Below are 17,556 nucleotides of genomic sequence, written 5' to 3'. Positions count from 1 at the left end.
TTTATGTATAGCTCTATACAGTTTTATCATGTGAATAGATTTATGTAACCAACCATGATCAAAATACAGTGCTTACCCTTTATAGCCACACCCATCCTCTCCTCCCCATCCCCATCCCTAATTCCTGGCAGCCACTAATTACTTTTCTATCTCTGTAGTTTTATTTCAGCAATATTATGTAAATGGAATTTTACATTGCATAACATTTTGAGAAGGGCTCTTTTCACTCAGCATAGTGTCCTTGAAATCCATTGAAGTTGTTGTCATGGGTCTCACTTGTTCATTACTTTTTAATTGCTAAGTAGTGTTGTGTGTTGTAGATGTGCCATAGTTTGTTTAGACGGTCACTCATTGAGGGACATTTGGATCATTACCACTTTTTGGCTGTAATGAATAAAACTGCTGTGAAATTCATGTACAGGTTTTTGAGTGAATGTAAGTGTTCATTTCTTTGAGATAAATGTTCAAGAGTGCAATTGCTGTGTTGTATAGTTTGTGCATATTTAGCCTTATAGGAAATTGCCAAATGGCTTTCCAGAGTGGTTTTATCACTTTACTTTCCCACCAGCAGTGTATGAGAGAGTTAGTTTATCTGCCTCCTCGCTGGCATTTGATGTTGTCACTATTTTTTATTTTTGCAGTTTCGATAGGTGTTTAGTGTTGCCTCCTGGTGATTTTGGGATGGGTCGTTTTTACAATAATAAAAAGTGATAGCCACTTTCTTTTTTCTTTTTCTTTTCTTTTTTTTTTTTTTTGAGAGGGAGTCTCGCGCTGTCGCCCAGGCTGGAGTGCAGTGGCCGGATCTTAGCTCACTGCAAGCTCCGCCTCCTGGGTTTGCGCCATTCTCCTGCCTCAGCCTCCCGAGTAGCTGGGACTACAGGCGCCCGCCACCTCGCCCGGCTATTTTTTTGTATTTTTTAGTAGAGACGGGGTTTCACTGTGTTAGCCAGGATGGTCTCGATCTCCTGACCTCGTGATCCGCCCATCTCGGCCTCCCAAAGTGCTGGGATTACAGGCTTGAGCCACCGCGCCCGGCCTCTTTTTTCTTTTCTTTTCTTTTTTTTTTTTGAGACAGAGTCTCACTCTGTCACTCAGGCTGAAGTGCAGTGGCGTGATCTCGGCTCTCTGCAACCTCTGTCTCCTGGGTTCAAGTGATTCTTGTGCCTCAACCTCCCAAGTAGCTGGGATTACAGGCGTGCTAATTTTTGTATTTTTAGTAGAGACGGAGTTTCGCCACGTTGGAGCCAGACTGATCTCGAAATCCTGACCTCAGGTGATCTGCCTGTCTCAGCCTCCCAAAGTGTTGGGATTATAGGCATGAGCCACCATGCACATCCAAAGTAATAGCCATTTTCTTTTAAAAAATAAAAATAATGGCCATCCTAGCCTGAGCAATCAGGCAAGAGAAAGAAATAAAAGGTACTCAAATAGGAAAAGAAGTCGTCAAACCATCTCTTGTTGCTGACAATATACTTCTAGAAAATCCTAAAAACTCCTCCAGAAGGCTCCTAGAGGAGATAAATGACTTCAGTATGATACAAAATCAATGTACAAAAAGTCAGTAGCATTTCTGTACGTTGATAATGTTCAAGCTGACAGCCAAATCAAGAATGCATTCCCATTAACAGCAACCTCACAAAAAAGAAAATACCTAGGAATGCATCTGCCCAAGGAGGTGGAAGATCTCTATAAGGAGAACAATAAAACACTACTGAAAGAAATCATAGACAATACAAACAAATGGAAAAACATTCCATATTCATGAATTGGAAGAATTAACGTTGTTAAAATGGCCATGCTGTCCGAAGCAATCTACACTTACAGTATATTCTTATTAAACTACCATGTCGTTTTTCACAGAATTAGAAAAAACTGTTCAAAAATATGGAATCAAAAAGCTTGAATAGCCAAAACAATCCTAAGCAAAAAGAACAAAGCTGGAGGCATCACATTATCTGACCTCTAAGTATACTATCAGGCTACAGTAACAAAACCAGCATGGTACTGGCACAAAAACAGACCAGTGCAACAGAATAGAGAACTCAGAAATAAAGCCATATACCTACAGCTATCTGATCTTTGTCAAAGTGGACAAAAATAATAAGGAAAAGACTTCCTATTCAATAAATGGTGCTGGGATAGCTGGCCATATGCAGAATAATGAAACTGGACCCCTGCCCCTTACCATATAAAAAGTTTAACTGAAGATGGATTAAAGATTTAAATGCAAGAACACAGAGTGTGGGAATCCTACAAGAAAACCTAGGAAACACCATTCTGGACATCGGCCGTGGGAAAGAATTTGTGACTAAGTTCTGAAAAACATTTGTAACAAAAACAAAAATTGACAAGTAGAATCTATTTAAACTAAAGAGCATCTGAACAGCAAAATAAAAAATCAATCAACAGAGTAAACAGACAACCTGCAGAATGGAAGAAAATATTTGCAAACTGCGTTCAACAAATACCTAATATCCAGAATCTATAAGGAATTTAAACGGCTCAACAAGCAAAAACCAAATAACCCCATAAAAGGCATGAATGGACAATTTTCTCTTTCTCTCTTTCTTTCTTTCTCTCTCCCTTCCTTCCTTCCTTCCTTCCTTCCTTCCTTCCTTCCTTCCTTCCTTCCTTTTCTTCCTTTCTTTCCTTTCTTTCCTTTCTTTCTTTTCCTTCTTTTCTTTCTGATGGAATCTTGCTCTGTTGCCCAGGCTGGAGTGCAATGGTGCAATCTCAGCTCACTGCAACCTCCACCTTCCAGGTTCAAGCAATTCTCCTGCCTCAGCCTCCCTAGTAGCTGGGATTACAGGTGCCCGCCACCATGCTCAGCTAATTTTTGTATTTTTAGTAGAAGTGGGCGTTTCACCACGTTGGTCAGGCTGGTCTCAAACTCCTGACTTTGTGATTCACCTGCTTTGACCTCCCAAAGTGCTGGGATTACAGGCGTGAGCCACCGCACCCAGCCATGAATGGACAGTTTTCAAAGGGAGACATATAAGAAGCCAATAAACGTATGAGTAAGTGCTCCACATCATTAATCATTAGAGAAATGCAAATCAAAACCGCAATGATTTGCCATCTCACACCAGTCAGAATGGCTGTTACTAAAAGGTCAAAAAACAACAGATGCTGGTAAGGCTGCAGAGAAAAGGGAATGCTTATACATCACTGGTGGGAATGTAAATTAGTTCAGCCACCATGGAAAGCAGTCTGGAGATTTCTCAAAGAAATTAAAACAGAATTACCATTTCACCCAGCAACCTATTACTGGGTATATATTCAAAAGAAAATAAATAATTCTACCAAAAAGACACATGCACTTGTATATTTGTCACAGTATTACTTGCAGTTGCAAAGCCATCAGATCAACCTAGGTGCCCATCAATAGTGGATTGGAGGCTGGTCATGGTGGCTTATGCCTTTAATCCTAGCACTTTGGGAGGCCTAGGTGGGAGGATCCCTTGAGGTCAGGAGTTCAAGACCAGCCTGGCCAATATGGTGAAACCCGATTTCTACTAGAAGTACAAAAATTAGCCAGGTGTGGTGGCATACGCCTGTAAGCCCAGCTACTCAGGAGGCTGAGGCAGGAGAATTGCTTGAATCCGGGAGGTGGAGGTTGCAGTGAGCCAAGATTGCGCCATTGCACCAGCCTGGGTGACAGAAAGAGACTCCATCTCAAAACAAACAAACAAAACTGAAAAAACAACAGTAAATTGGATAAATAAAATGTGCTATATATATGCCATGGACTATTATGCAGCCATAAAAAGAATGAATTAACATCCTTTGCAAGCAACATGGATGCAGCTAGAGGCCGTTATCCTAAGGAAATTAACATAGGAACAGAAAACCAAATACTGCATGTTCTTACGTACAAGTGGAAACTAAACATTGATTACTTATGTATATAAAGATGACAACAATAGACACTGGGGACTACTATGGGGGGAAGAAGGAGGGGGACAAGGGTTAAAAAACTGTTGGGTACTATGTTCACTACCTGAGTGATGGAATCATTCATATCCCAAATCTCAGCATCATGCAATATTCCCATGTAAAAAACCTGCACATATACCCCCTGAATCTAAAATGAAAGTGGAAATTTTTAAAAAATAAAAAATCCTAGACTTAAGTCTTTGTTCTGCCACTTAGTGTTTTCTTTATCCGTGCAAATATCTCATCTATAATAGAAATACTATCTGCTATGCCTTTTTCACAATACGGCTGCATCAAATGAAATAATATATTCATAACCACCTTGTAAGCTATAAAACATCATGCAAATGTAAGTTGCTTAATACTGAGAGGTGTCCTAGGTGTGAACAAGGATGTTGATTTTCTTTGTCGTCTACTAGGTTTATACTTCTATTGTAATAAAACATTAATGTAAATAAAATCAAAGCACATCACCTACAGTTGTTTAATAGAGCTGCTTTGGTACTATTTCAAAATGTATAACCACTCAAAATTACTAAATGATGTTTTATACTCCTCTCCTGCTCAATGCAGGGGAAGATAAGGGAAGACTGATAAACTTCTTTAGTAATTTAAGTGTGTATTAAGGGATAAATAAGTAAATAAATATTTGACAGTTTAATACTAGTGGGTTTTGTTGTTGTTGTTGTTGAGGAGTTAGGGAACTCATATTTATTGAGCTGTGTGCTGGGCGCTTTCCGCACATTGCCATATCATCTTCATAGCTGTCCTATGAGTTGGCATTTTTACCTCCATTTTACAGATGAGAACTGAGATTCTCAAATTAAGTAATTTGGCTAGGTTATACCAGTAGTTAATGAAGAAGTTGGAACTTAAAAATGCAGCTTCAAAAATCGATCTCTTTCCATTATACCAGGGTCATATCTGCTTTTCAGTAACAAGCACAAAATTGGAAATCTGTGTGAGCAGTATGCAGGAGTTTTGCTAATTGATGGCAGAGTTTAAACTGAGAGGTAGAGTATACTTGGTGTATATGGTTTAAACATGATCCGCCTATGAATCCAGTGGGTGCAGAGACGTTCCATATTCTTGCTGTTGGAATTCCTTCCTAGTATTTTAATTTGGTCTATAATTTTAGTGGAATTAAACAAGAATTTTTAAAGATTATGTACCAGATTGTGTTGTGATTTAGTAAGTTAGTGGTTCATCCAAATCTACTAGCCGGACACTTGGCAGCAGTGGTTAATTATATAGGGATTGTTGTGAGCACATGGTTAGACTTTATCATATACACTAGTGGAGACCTGATTATTGCTGTGATTCTCATTATCTTTTTCTTCCCCCCTAAAAATCTGAGGATGGTCATGGCCAGGGTCAGATATTTAACCATTATATACCCTAGTCATCTTGCTGCTGCTCTAAGAGTTTTGTTAATGTTTGTTTTTTTATTTTTGGGCTTAATGACTCATCATTAGATGTAGGATGGAATCCAAACTTCTTAGCAGGACATAAGGATACGTCATTCTTTTGCTCTGATTTACCTTACCAGTCTTCTCTGCAACCTATACTTCCCAGTAACTCTGCCATGATATATGTTGGTAGGCTCAGTAGAGTTGGCACATAACTTAGAAATAACTCAGTTGTATTATTGGTGTTCATCGTTGGAATTTTGTAGCAGAAGCTCCTGTAGAAGAATATAGATGGTGGGAGGTTGAGGTTGTTGACATCTGTCTCTCTAGGGAGATTCTCTTCATGAAATCAAAGGAAGGAAGCAAACAGAATATAGCGCAGAAGTGGTAATGGTAATGTTTAAGAGTTTCCTCTACAGTTGTGAAATTTTTCTTTTTTCTTTTTTTTTTGAGATGACGTTTCGCTCTTGTCATCCAGGCTGAAGTGCAATGGTGTGATCTCGGCTCACTGCAACTCCACCTCCTGGGTTCAAATGATTCTCCTGCCTCAGCCTCCGAAGTAGCTGGGATTACAGGTGTGCACCACCACACTCAGCTAATTTTTGTATTTTTAGTAAAGATGGAGTTCCACTGAGTTAGCCAGGATGGTCTCAATCTCCTGACCTCGTGATCCGCCCACTTTGACCTCCCAAAGTGCTGGGATTACAGGATTGAGCCACCGCGCCCAACCTGCTCTTAGTTTTAGCTACATGTAGTTGCTGACCACCTGAAATGATCCAAACTGAGATTTGCTAAAGCATAAAATACATACCGGATTTCAAAGATTTTTAAAAGAATGTAAAACATTTCATTGATTTTATATTCATAAAATGATAATATCTGAGAAATTTGGGTTAAATAAAATACGTTAAAATTAAATTCACCTTTTCCATTTTACTTTTTCAATGTGACTACTAGAAAACCTTAAATTACAAAAGTGGCTTACCTTATATTTCTGATGGACAGAGCTGCTAGAACCTCCCAGCAATTAAAGGCAGTGTCATGTATAAAAAATATCATACATACACACAAAGCTAAGACCTACTAACTACTTAAGTGAATATCCTGTTACCTTAAAAGTCTCAAATTATATGCATATTTTAAAAGATACTGTCTTTTTAAAGTTAAATGTTTAAGTTTCATCTAAGATTGACTTTTTTTAAACAAGATAACCTAGAAGTGATCCTATGATATAGTTTATGGGTAGTAGTTTATGGAGACTCACCACATTAGGTATTTATAAAGTGTCTGCCAGCCTTACAACGTCCCTCTGCTGTCTGTCTCTCTGTATGCTGCCTCCCTGCCCTTTTTTCTGTCTTCCCACCTACTTTTCAGAGTTGAGCAGAGGCAGACAGATAGGTGCAGCATGTCTCCACTCCTGACATCTAACCCAAGCCTAGCCCAAGTCTTAGAGAATTTAGAATTGAGATGGAAAGACAGGTTTTCCATTTGGCTGGAACTTGGCTGCATAGTTGAGGGCGGTGGGAGGCCATCCTCTACTGATAGAGTGGCAAAGAAAGCCAGTTAGTAAGAAAGATGAGTAAAAGCTTTGCAGAAAGAAAGCCATAAACAGCAAGGACTCTCAGGATTGCTGCTGGCTTTCCAATTCCTGGGACCAGTTCTTCCAGAAGCCTGGGTGTGTTCTTGATCTTGGATTCTATGAGACACTCCAGTCTCTTCATCACATCTTCCCCTTTCTCTGGCATATACTAAGTAAAATTGATTTTTGTTGACAACCAGAAGACTTCTAATTAATAAATCACTGTGGTCAGATTTAATGATGCACAGTAGTTGGCAAGAAGTGGGAACTATGAATTACTCAGTTTATCGGTTACTCAGACAAAAAGTAAAAGAGGTATAAAATGCAAAGGATTGTAAAAAGCTTTATGAAATTAATAACTAGACCACATGCATAAAATCTATTTCACTGGTGCTTCCACTTTCTTCAGTCAATGGCACTCTGTTTTAAAGCTGACTGGAACCAAGAGTTTCAATTATACACATGTGGCTATAATCTTCGAAGCTGCTAAATTTGTTCATTCAGCAAATAGTGCTTGGGTGCCTAGGACATGCTAGACTTTGGGAAAGATGCTGCCTCTGCCTCCAGGCTACATGGAGGAATGAAGTAGCAGATAGACTGTTCAGTGCTGGGTAAGTATGAATTGTCAAACCGGCCCTGTGTCTGAGCTCACAGGATGTGCACTCAATGAACCATAGGAGGAATCAAAGAGGCCATCCTGGAGGAAGTAACTGTTCTTCCTGAAGGGCCAAGAGCCATCAGGCAGGCAGAACAAAGAGAATGGTATGCAGAGACATGGCAGTCACAGAGAGCCTGGCATGCTCTGGGAAGGGGTGGTTAATCAACACAGGGGAATGGCAAATTACAAAGCTGGACAAAGTATTCTAGACAGCTGGAATACCAAGTTCAGTCTCTCCACTTTCGTTTTGGGTATAAACAAAAACCAAAACAGAGCTCTGGTTTATTTTTACAACAGTATTAGCCTGAAAAGGGGATTAATTCCAGCATATATTGGTGAGGTTGGTTTGGACATCACTGCTTCCAGGAAGCCTTCTTTGATCAGGTCTCACCTAAGACAAGGTAAGAAGCCCATTCTCCACTCCAACAGCACTCAATCATAAAACTGGGCACGTGGCAGTAAGATTGCCCAATTGCTTGTCTATGGCCCCCACTAGATTGTGGGCTCCTTGTTCATCACAGTATTCCCAGCCCCGTACAAAGCAGGCAGTCAGGCACTGTCAGACACCACTCAGACCTTCATTACCAGAAGACAGAATTATTTCCCCTGGCTCCTTAGGGAACACTTCCCAGTTTCCAGCCCTCAAGGCAAGGTCTACTGGTCAAGTTTAAATTTCTGTTAAAATATTTTTTTAAAGACATTTATTTTTCTTTCTTTCTTTCTTTTTTTTTTTTTTGACAGAGTCTTCCTTTGTCACCCAGGCTGGAGTGCAGTGAGTGATCTTGGCTCACTGCAACCTCCGCCTCCCAGGCAAAAGCAATCCTCCTGCCTCAGCTTCCCAAGTAGCTGGGATTACAGGCACTTGCCACCACGCCTAGCTAATTTTTGAATTTTTAGTAGAGACGATGTTTCACCATGTTGACCAGACTGGTCTTGAACTCCTGACCTCAGGTGATCTGCCCACCTCGGCCTCCCAAAGTGCTGGGATTATAGGCGTGAGTCATTGCACCCAGACTAAAAGACATTTATTTCTTTCCAGATATAAAAGAGCATATCCTTTTGAAGCAGTCTGATTTGTCAGAATTATTTGGAAAGCTCCCCACTGTAGTGAGCCAGCCAGCACCTGCCATTCTGTGACTATGTCCCCCAGGCCTGGATCCCCTAACACAGGGCCACAATCTGAAGTAGCATCACTGCCACTGTCTCGTTCAACAGTCACCACTTCAGAGCAGAAGCATCTTCAGAGCTCACATTATAAGCTCCAAGAGAACAGGACAATGTCATTCACTTATACATCCCCCACCGTGCCTGATACAGTGGCTCAGCCAGAAAGAAAAACACTTAGTAATTATTTATTAACTAGAGTCATAGAGCTCTGTTTGTTGCAGGATGCCTGCAATTTCTGCACTCTAAAGTGTTACTTATTTCTACAAAGGAAATCAGCCAGGCACACCCCTGCCAAAAGCAACACACCGATTGTTATAATAGAATTCCTTTCCTCTCATCCTTCCATCCCTCAATTTTCTAAACTTCTTGGAACATTTTAAGAATAATCTGCTTTCCCATTTGCTTGATTTAGAGCTATAATGAGGTGGTAAGGAACTGGGGTGGTTGGTAACTGTTGCTGCCTATTACAGGCATCTGTGCACAGTACTGTTTTAGTTAAACAAATGAGCTCAGATGTTCTGGCAGCAGGCAACTAACAAATCATCATTTGCAGTAAATAAAAGTAAAATGGTACTGTAAAAATGTGCCAATGTTTCCAAGAATATTACGATTAGAAACGAAATGTTGTTTCTGAAGGCAGATTTGGGCAGTAAAAACACGTAAAAGGGGGCAAAAAGGCAGTGTCAGATATTCATACTAATTCAGACTAAATAAGTATCACACAGTATACTTCAAGCTTAATGCATACATAAATTCCATACCTCCAGGTCAATTTGAAAACTGTCAGTAGTGGGAAATTAGGGATAAATACTTAAAACTAGTTATCTCTTAGTCAAAGTAGCTAAACAAACTAAACTCTCAACAACCATACTGATCCAATGAGCAGGTGTGACTCTCCCTGATGCAATCCATATATTGGAGGCCTTATTCTCAGAGGATGGCCACACTATCACTTTGCCAGCAACATAAACAGATGGGAGTCACAAAACTGGAATCTTGGTTTTATTTTGTTTTTTACTGATACATAATAATTGTAAATATTTGTGGGATACATGTGGTATTTTGATGCATGTATACAGTGTGTAATGATCAAGTCAGGGTGATTGGGACATCCATCATCTCAAACATTTACCATTTCTTTGTGTCAGTTTTGCTGGCGACATCACAATGAACAATTACTAAGGGATTGGAGAACTGCGCCCAAGAATCAATCAATCAACCCTTTTCTCTCTCTCTCACACAGACACACACACACACACACACACACACACACAAAATCTGAAACACAGTTAAGAACCTTCATTGGGCTACCCGGAAGATAATTCAGTAAGGAAGTGATTATGAAAATTGTCACAACTAGACTGGGTACTAAAAAATACAAAAAGATTAGCTGGGCGTGGTGGCGGGTGCCTGTAGTCCCAGCTATTCTGGAGGCTGAGGCAGGAGAATGGCGTGAACCCAGAAGGCGGAGCTTGGAGTGAGCCAAGATCACGCCACTGCATTCCAGCCTGGGCAACAGAGTGAGACTCTGTCTCAACAACAACAACAACAACAACAACAACAACAACAACAAAGACCAATCAGTTTCCTTCCACAGGTTTTCTAAAGTTTTCTTGTCAAAAACCTTGATGGAGTGAGTCACTCTTAAAAAGTGCACTTCACCGGCAACAGAAAAGAACCCTGGAGGGGTACAGGTTTTAAAGCTGCCACAAGAGAGTTGCCCATTTGGAGGATTTACTGTACCATGTGTATTGGTAGAAAAGAAAACATAATTTTTAATCAAGTCACCAGGCTCTAAAGCTGGTTCTTGTTCTACTCAGACTTCGGATTCCTGGAATTTTACTTTAAACTCCTTGCATGCCTCAGTTTTCTTATCTATAAAAATAAGGTTTATAATGACCCTGTCCCCTAGAAGAGATTTTCATGGGATTTAATTGCACCAATATATTTGAAAGTGTTTTGAAAGATATTTAAAGGGTTAAACAAACGTGAAGCATTATTTTAATTTATTAGCTATGGGGAAATCACTACATTTTGGAATCAATAATAGCTATCATTTTTAAAAAGTTTTATTTTGTTAATTGACATAATTATATTTATAGGGTACCATATGCTGTTTTGATGTATTATACATTGTGTAATGATTAAATCAGGGCAATCAGCATATCCATCACCTCAAATACTTGTTATTTCTTTGTGGTGAGAACATTCAAAATTATTTTAGCCATTTTGAAATGTAAAGTACATTATGGTTAATTCTAGTCACCTTACTGTATAATAGAACACCAGAACTTATCCCTCTTATCTAATGTAACTTTGTACCTGTTGACCTCTCTCCCTCTCCCTGCCTGTCCTACCCAGCCTTCAGTGCCACCGTTCTACTGTTTACCTCTATGGATCAACTTTTTAAGTTTTCACAGATGAGTGAGATCATGTGCTGTTTGTCTTTGTGTTTGACTTATTTCACTTAATGTCTTGTGGGTTCATCCAGGTGCCTCAAAGGGCAGGATTTCATTTATTTTTATGCCCGAATAGTATTCCATTGTGTATATGTACCTCATTTAAAAAAAATTCATCCATTGATGGATACTTAGGTTGATTCTGTATCTTGGCCATTGTGAATAGTGCTGCAGTAAACATGGGAGTGCAGATATCTCTTTGACATGCTGATTTTGTTTCTTTTGGATATAGAAGTTGAGTATCCCTAATCCAAAAATCTGAAATCCAGAATGCTCCAAAATCCAAAACTTTTTGAGCACTGACGTGATGCTTAGAGAATAATACTCATTGCACTATTTTGGATTTTGGGTTTTTGGATTAGGGATGCTCAGCTATAATGCAAATATTTCAAAATCGGGGAAAAAAAAATCTGAAATCAGAAATGCTCCTGGTCCCAAGCATTTTGAGTGAGGGATACTCAATGTTTATACCCAGTAGTCGGATTATTGGATTATATGGTAGTTCTATTTTTAATTTGTTGAAAAACCTCCCTACTGTTGTCCTTAATGGCTGTACTAATTTACTTTCCTAGTGCCTTGGTCTGTTTTGTGTTGCTATAAAGGAATACCTGAGGCTGGATAATTTATAAAGAAAAGAGGTTTATTTGGCTCACACTTCTGCAGGCTGGTAGCAGCATCTGCATCTGATGAGGGTCTCAGGCTGCTTCCACTCATGGCAGAAGGTGAAGGGGAGCTGGTGTGTACAGAGAACATATGATGAGAAAGGGAACAATGGGGTGGGGAGATGCCACGCTCTTTTTCACAACCAGTACTAATGGGAACTAATAGAGTGAGAAGTGATTCACTTCTGAGGGAGGGTATCAATCTGTTCATAAGGGATCTGCCCCTATAACCCAGACACCTCCCATTAGGCCCCATCTCTAACATTGAGGATCAGATTTCAATATGAGGTTTATAGGGATCAAACATACAAATTATAGCACCTACCAACATTGTATAAGAGTTTCCCTTTCTCTGCATCCTTGCCAACATTTGTAATTTTTTGTCTTTTTAATAATAGCCATTCTAACTGGGTGATGTGATATCTCATTGTGGTTTTGATTTGCTTTTCCCTGGTGATTAGTGGTGATGAGCATATTTTTCATATACCCGTTGCCATTTGTATGTCTTTTTTTTTTTTTTGAGATGGAATTTCACTCTTGTTGCCCAGGCTGGAGTATAATGGCACGATCTTGGCTCACCGCAACCTCTGCCTCCTGGGTTCAAGCAATTCTTCTGCCTCAGCCTCCCCAGTAGCTGGGATTACAGGCATGTGCCACCATGCCTGGCTAATTTTGTGTTTTTAGTAGAGATGTGGTTTCTCCATGTTGGTCAGGCAGGTCTCAAACTCCCGACCTCAGGTGATCCTCCTGCCTTAGCCTCCCAGAGTGCTGGGATTACAGGTGTGAGCCACTGCACCCGGCCTTGTATGTCTTCTTTTGAGGGGTGTCTATTTAGGTCTTTTGTTCATTTTTAAATTGGATTTTTTTTTTTTCTGTTGAGTTCCTTATGTATCCTGGATGAGTCCCTTGTCAGATGCATAGTTTGCAAATATTTTCTCCTTTTCTTTGGATTGTCTATTCACTTTGTTGTTTCCTTTGCTGTGCAGAAGCTTTTTAGTTTGATATAACCCTATTTGTCTATTTTTGCTTTTGTTCTCTGTGCTTTTGAGGTCTTGTCCAGCAAGTCCTTGCCCAGACCCATGTCCTGCAGCATTTCACCTAAGTGTTCTTCAAGTAGTTTCATAGTTTCAGGTTGTATGTTTAAGTCTGTATTTTAAGTTGATATTTGTAAGTGGTTAGAGATAGGGGTCTAGTTTCATTTTTCTGCATGTGAGTATTCAGTTTACTCAGTTCCATTTATTGAAGAGATTGTTCTTTCCCCAATGTGTGTTCTTGATGCCTTTGTCAAAAATCGTGTATGGATTTATTTCTGGGTTCTTTATTCTGTTGAACTATCAAAAAAAGAAATAAGGTAATACATTTTCAATAGCTATTAAAAAAACACCTAGCAATAAATTTAACTGAGGAAGTAAAGATCTCTGCAATGTAAACTATAAGATATTGATGAAAAAAATTGAAGAAGACATAAATGCAAAGAATATCCCTTGTTATGTATCAGAAGAATAAATATTGTTAAAATGTCTATGCTATCTAAAGTGATCTATAGATTCAATGCAATCCCTATCAAAATACCAGTGATATTTTTCACAGAAATAGAAAAAAAGTTCTAAAATTTCTGTGGCAACACAGAAGACCCAGAATAGCCAAAGCAATCTTGAGCAAAAAGAGCAAATCTGGAGACATTACATTACCTGATTTCAAAATATACTACAAAGCAATAGTAACTATAACAGCATGGTACTGGCATAAAAACAAACACAGACAAATGGAACAGAGTCTATCATTTATTGAGGATTTACTTTGTGTCAGGCACTGTTCTAAGCACTTTATCGATACTGTATAATCATAATAACCTTATGAAGGTACTGTTACTATTTCTGTTTTATATATGAGGAAATTAAGACATAAATACTTAACAAACCAGCCCAAGGTCAACTATCTAGTAAGCAGTTGAACTGGAGTTGGAATGCACTTAAAAAAATTGTGGCGAAATATACACAATGTAAAATGATTTTAACCATTTTAAAGTGTATAGTTCTGTGGCATTAAGTATATTCACATTGTTGTGCAACCATTAACACCATCCATCTCTAAAACTTTTTAATCTTGGCAAACTTAAACTCTATACTGACTAAACACTAGTTCCCTATTTTCCCATCCCCAGCCCCTGGCAACCACCTTCTTGGTTTTTCTCTGCGAGTTTAACTCCCCTAGGAGCCTCATATAAGAGGAATCATACAATATTTATCTTTTTGTGGCTGGCTTATTTCACTTAGCATAATGTCTTCAAGGTTCATTCATGTTGTAGCATATATTGAAATTCCGTGTTTTATTTATTTATTTTTATTATTATTATTTTCTTTTGAGATGGAGTTTCACTCTTGTTGCTTAGGCTGGAGTGCAATGGCGCCATCTCGGCTCCTTAACCTCTGCCTCCCGCATTCAAGAGATTCTCCTGCCTCAGCCTCCCGAGTAGCTGGAATTATGGACATGCACCACCCATCCGGCTAATTTGTATTTTAGTAGAGATGGGGTTTCTCCATGTTGTCCCAGGCTGGTCTTGAACTCCCGACTTCAGGTGATCCGCCCGCCTCGGCTTCCCAAAGTGCTGGGATTACAGGCATGAGCCACCCAGCCCTGGCAAAATTCCCTATTTCTTAAGGCTAAATAATATTCCATTGTGTGTATGTACATTTCATTTATCCATCTATCTGTTGGTAGACATGTGGGTTACTTCTACCTCTTGGCTACTATTAATGGAGCTGCTATGAACATGAGTGTACAACTATCTCTTCAAGACCCTGCTTTCACTTCTTTTGGGTATCTCCCCGGAAGTAGAACTGCTGGATCGTATGGTAATTTTATGTTTAATTTTTTGAGGAACTGCTATATTTTTTGCCATAGTGGCTGCATCATTTTACGTACCATCAGTGTACAAGGGTCCTAATTTCTCTACATCCTTGCTAACACTTGTTACTTTTTGTTTTTTTTCCTTCATCCCTCCCTCTCTCCCTCCTTCCCTCCTTCCCTCCTTCCCTCCTTCTCTCCTCTTCCTCCTTCCTCTTCTTCCTCCTCTTTTTTTTTTTTTTTGAAATGGAGTCTGACTCTGTCTCCCAGGTTGGAGTGCGGTGGGACGATCTTGGCTCACTGCAAACTCCACCTCCTGGGTTCAAGCGATTCTCCTGCCGCAGACCCCCGAGTAGCTGGGATCACAGGTGTGTACCACCATGCCTGGCTAATTTTTGTGTTTTTAATAGAGATGGGTTTCACCATATTGGCCAGGCTGGTCTCAAACTCCTGACCTCAAGTGATCTGCCTTCCTCAGCCTCCCAAAGTGCTGGGATTACAGGTGTGAGCCCACCTCGCCTGGCCTTTTTTTTTTTTTTTTTTTTTTTTAAATAAAAGCCATCCCAATGGGTATGGAGTAGTATCTCACTCTGATTTTAGTGTTTCACTAATGACTAGTGATGTTGAGCATGTTTTCATGTACTTATTGGCCATTTCTATATCCTCTTTGGAAAATGGCTAAGTCATTGGTTCATTTTAAAATTGGGTTGTTTGGTTTTTGTTGTTGTTGAGTTGTAGGAGTTTTAAAAGTATATTCTGGATATCAGTCTCTTATCAGATATGTGATTTACAAATATTGTTTTCCATTCTGTGGGTTGACTTTCACTCTGTAGATAGTATCCTTTGACGCACAGAATTTTTAATTTTGGTAAAGTCCAGCATGTCTGTTTTTTTCTGTTGATACCTGTGCTTTTTGGTGTCACATCCAAGAAATTGTTGTCAAATGCAATCTCAAGAAACATATTTTCTTCTAAGCTTTATTTCTGTCTCTGTCTGTCTGTGCCTCTTTTCTCTGTGTCAGTTTGAGTCTGTCTCTATCTGTTTCTATATGTTTGAATATTTGTATCTTTTTTCTACATATTTATAAACCACCAAAACATATATGTATCATCTCTCTTTTCTTGCCTTATTTCTTCATTTTCCTTTTTTTTTTGTAGAACTTTTTGAAAGTATTGCAGAAATCATGACACTGCATGTATTTCCCAAAAATAATAGCGTCTTTCTAAACTATAATTACTACTGCCTTTAGAATCGGGCACACAGGGCCCCTGCCTTGTGCTGTCTACTTTGGAGTGCCTTTCTTGAATTTTGCTAAGTCTCCCCGCTGCCTCAATGCCTGAAAGGCAGGGTGCCCCAAGCTCTTCTCTTTAGGAGTCTCATATTTAGAATTACAGTAAATTTCCTAATTATATTGAAAATTGAAGCCTAACTTTTTTTTTTTTTTTTTTGCTGATCTTATTGTTCACTACTGTGTACCATATTTTTCCTCTAAATTATTTTTCTTATCTTTATGTATTTCTTTAACTGATTAGTGTGTACATATTTAGTATTATAGTCATTAATTACCTTTATTCTTCTGTCTCTCTAGTACTGAGTTGAAACTCTTGGAGGAAGCAACCATTTCAGTCTGCAGGTCATTAGGTAAGTGGGGAAAATGTGTGTGTATGTGTGTGGGGCATTGTTTTCAAATTTGGTTTTAGATTTTGATAGTATATGAATTGAATTAATGAAGTAATTATTCTTCTTTGATAGTAGTAGTAGTATTTTTTTCTATTCGTGGCATTCACAGATGCTGCTAGAAGATACCCTTCAGTCAATAGCAATATGACACATGCTTGACTATATCTGCAGTAGTGGCAATGGACTCTGCTAAGCCATAGACAGTCTTTCAGCTTGTTCTTTTTTTTTTTTTTTGAGACGGAGTCTTGCTCTGTCGCCCGGGCTGGAGTGCAGTGGCCGGATCTCAGCTCACTGCAAGCTCCGACTCCCAGGTTTACGCCATTCTCCTGCCTCAGCCTCCCGTGTAGCTGGGACTACAGGCGCCCGCCACCTCACCCGGCTAGTTTTTTGTATTTTTTAGTAGAGACGGGGTTTCACCGTGTTAGCCAGGATGGTCTCGATCTCCTGACCTTGTGATCCGCCCGTCTCGGCCTCCCAAAGTGCTGGGTCAGCTTGTTCTTTTTGTGAATTTTGAAATACTGAAAATAATTTGATTTACCAACTGCTGTTATTGACTATGTTCACCAGAATAATTATTACTTGTTAAAATCTATTAGGAATATATATTAGAAAGTTTCTATAACAAATTGATATTATGGCAAAGAGCATGGAATCCAGAATCACTTTATGATTTTAATTTCAGCTGTGAGACTTATTAGCTGAGCTTTAATTTCCTCATATAAATTGAGGATAAGGACAACTATTTACAGGATTCTTATAAGGAAAAATTAGGTAATATGAAATATTCTGTACAATGTGTGGCATGTAGTCATTGCAAACCATTTATATCAGCAAATGTTACCTTTTTGAGGTCTTGTTTTTCAAATGCTTAACTTTAAGTTCGTAGCAATTGGAAGAAATTGTATATATTTTTAAAATGCAGGCAGTTATACTTAGATTGCATTGGTGCTTTGAAAATTAAAGATAGTGTGTCTGTAAAACACCTAGTGTATAGGAGTGTAATAAGTGAGAACAATATTCTGTTTTAAAATCAAGCTATATAGGCCAGACAAGGTGGCTCACGCCTGTAATCCCAGCATTTTGGGAGGCTGATGTGGGTGGATCATGAAGTCAGGAGTTCAAGACCAGCTTGGCCAAGATAGTGAAACCCCGTCTGTAC

At 39.1% G+C, this 17,556-nt stretch overlaps 1 protein-coding gene across 7 annotated transcripts in view; it reads left to right on the top strand.

Moving 5' to 3' along the window:
• The window catches only part of DYM (dymeclin), a 154,651-nt gene that overhangs the window by 46,319 nt on the left and 90,776 nt on the right, over positions 1-17,556 (top strand). For all 7 annotated transcript variants that reach the window (XM_031658824.1, XM_031658820.1, XM_031658821.1 and 4 more), the window contains one exon: positions 16,306-16,358. In XM_031658824.1, coding sequence (XP_031514684.1) covers positions 16,306-16,358 — 53 coding nt within the window. The remainder of the gene's footprint in view (positions 1-16,305; positions 16,359-17,556) is intronic.

Source organism: Papio anubis, chromosome 19 (assembly GCF_008728515.1).
Source record: "Papio anubis isolate 15944 chromosome 19, Panubis1.0, whole genome shotgun sequence".
Taxonomy (NCBI): Eukaryota; Metazoa; Chordata; class Mammalia; order Primates; family Cercopithecidae; genus Papio; species Papio anubis.
Note: the sequence above shows the minus strand (reverse complement) of the source record. Positions and strands in the feature narration are given on the sequence as shown.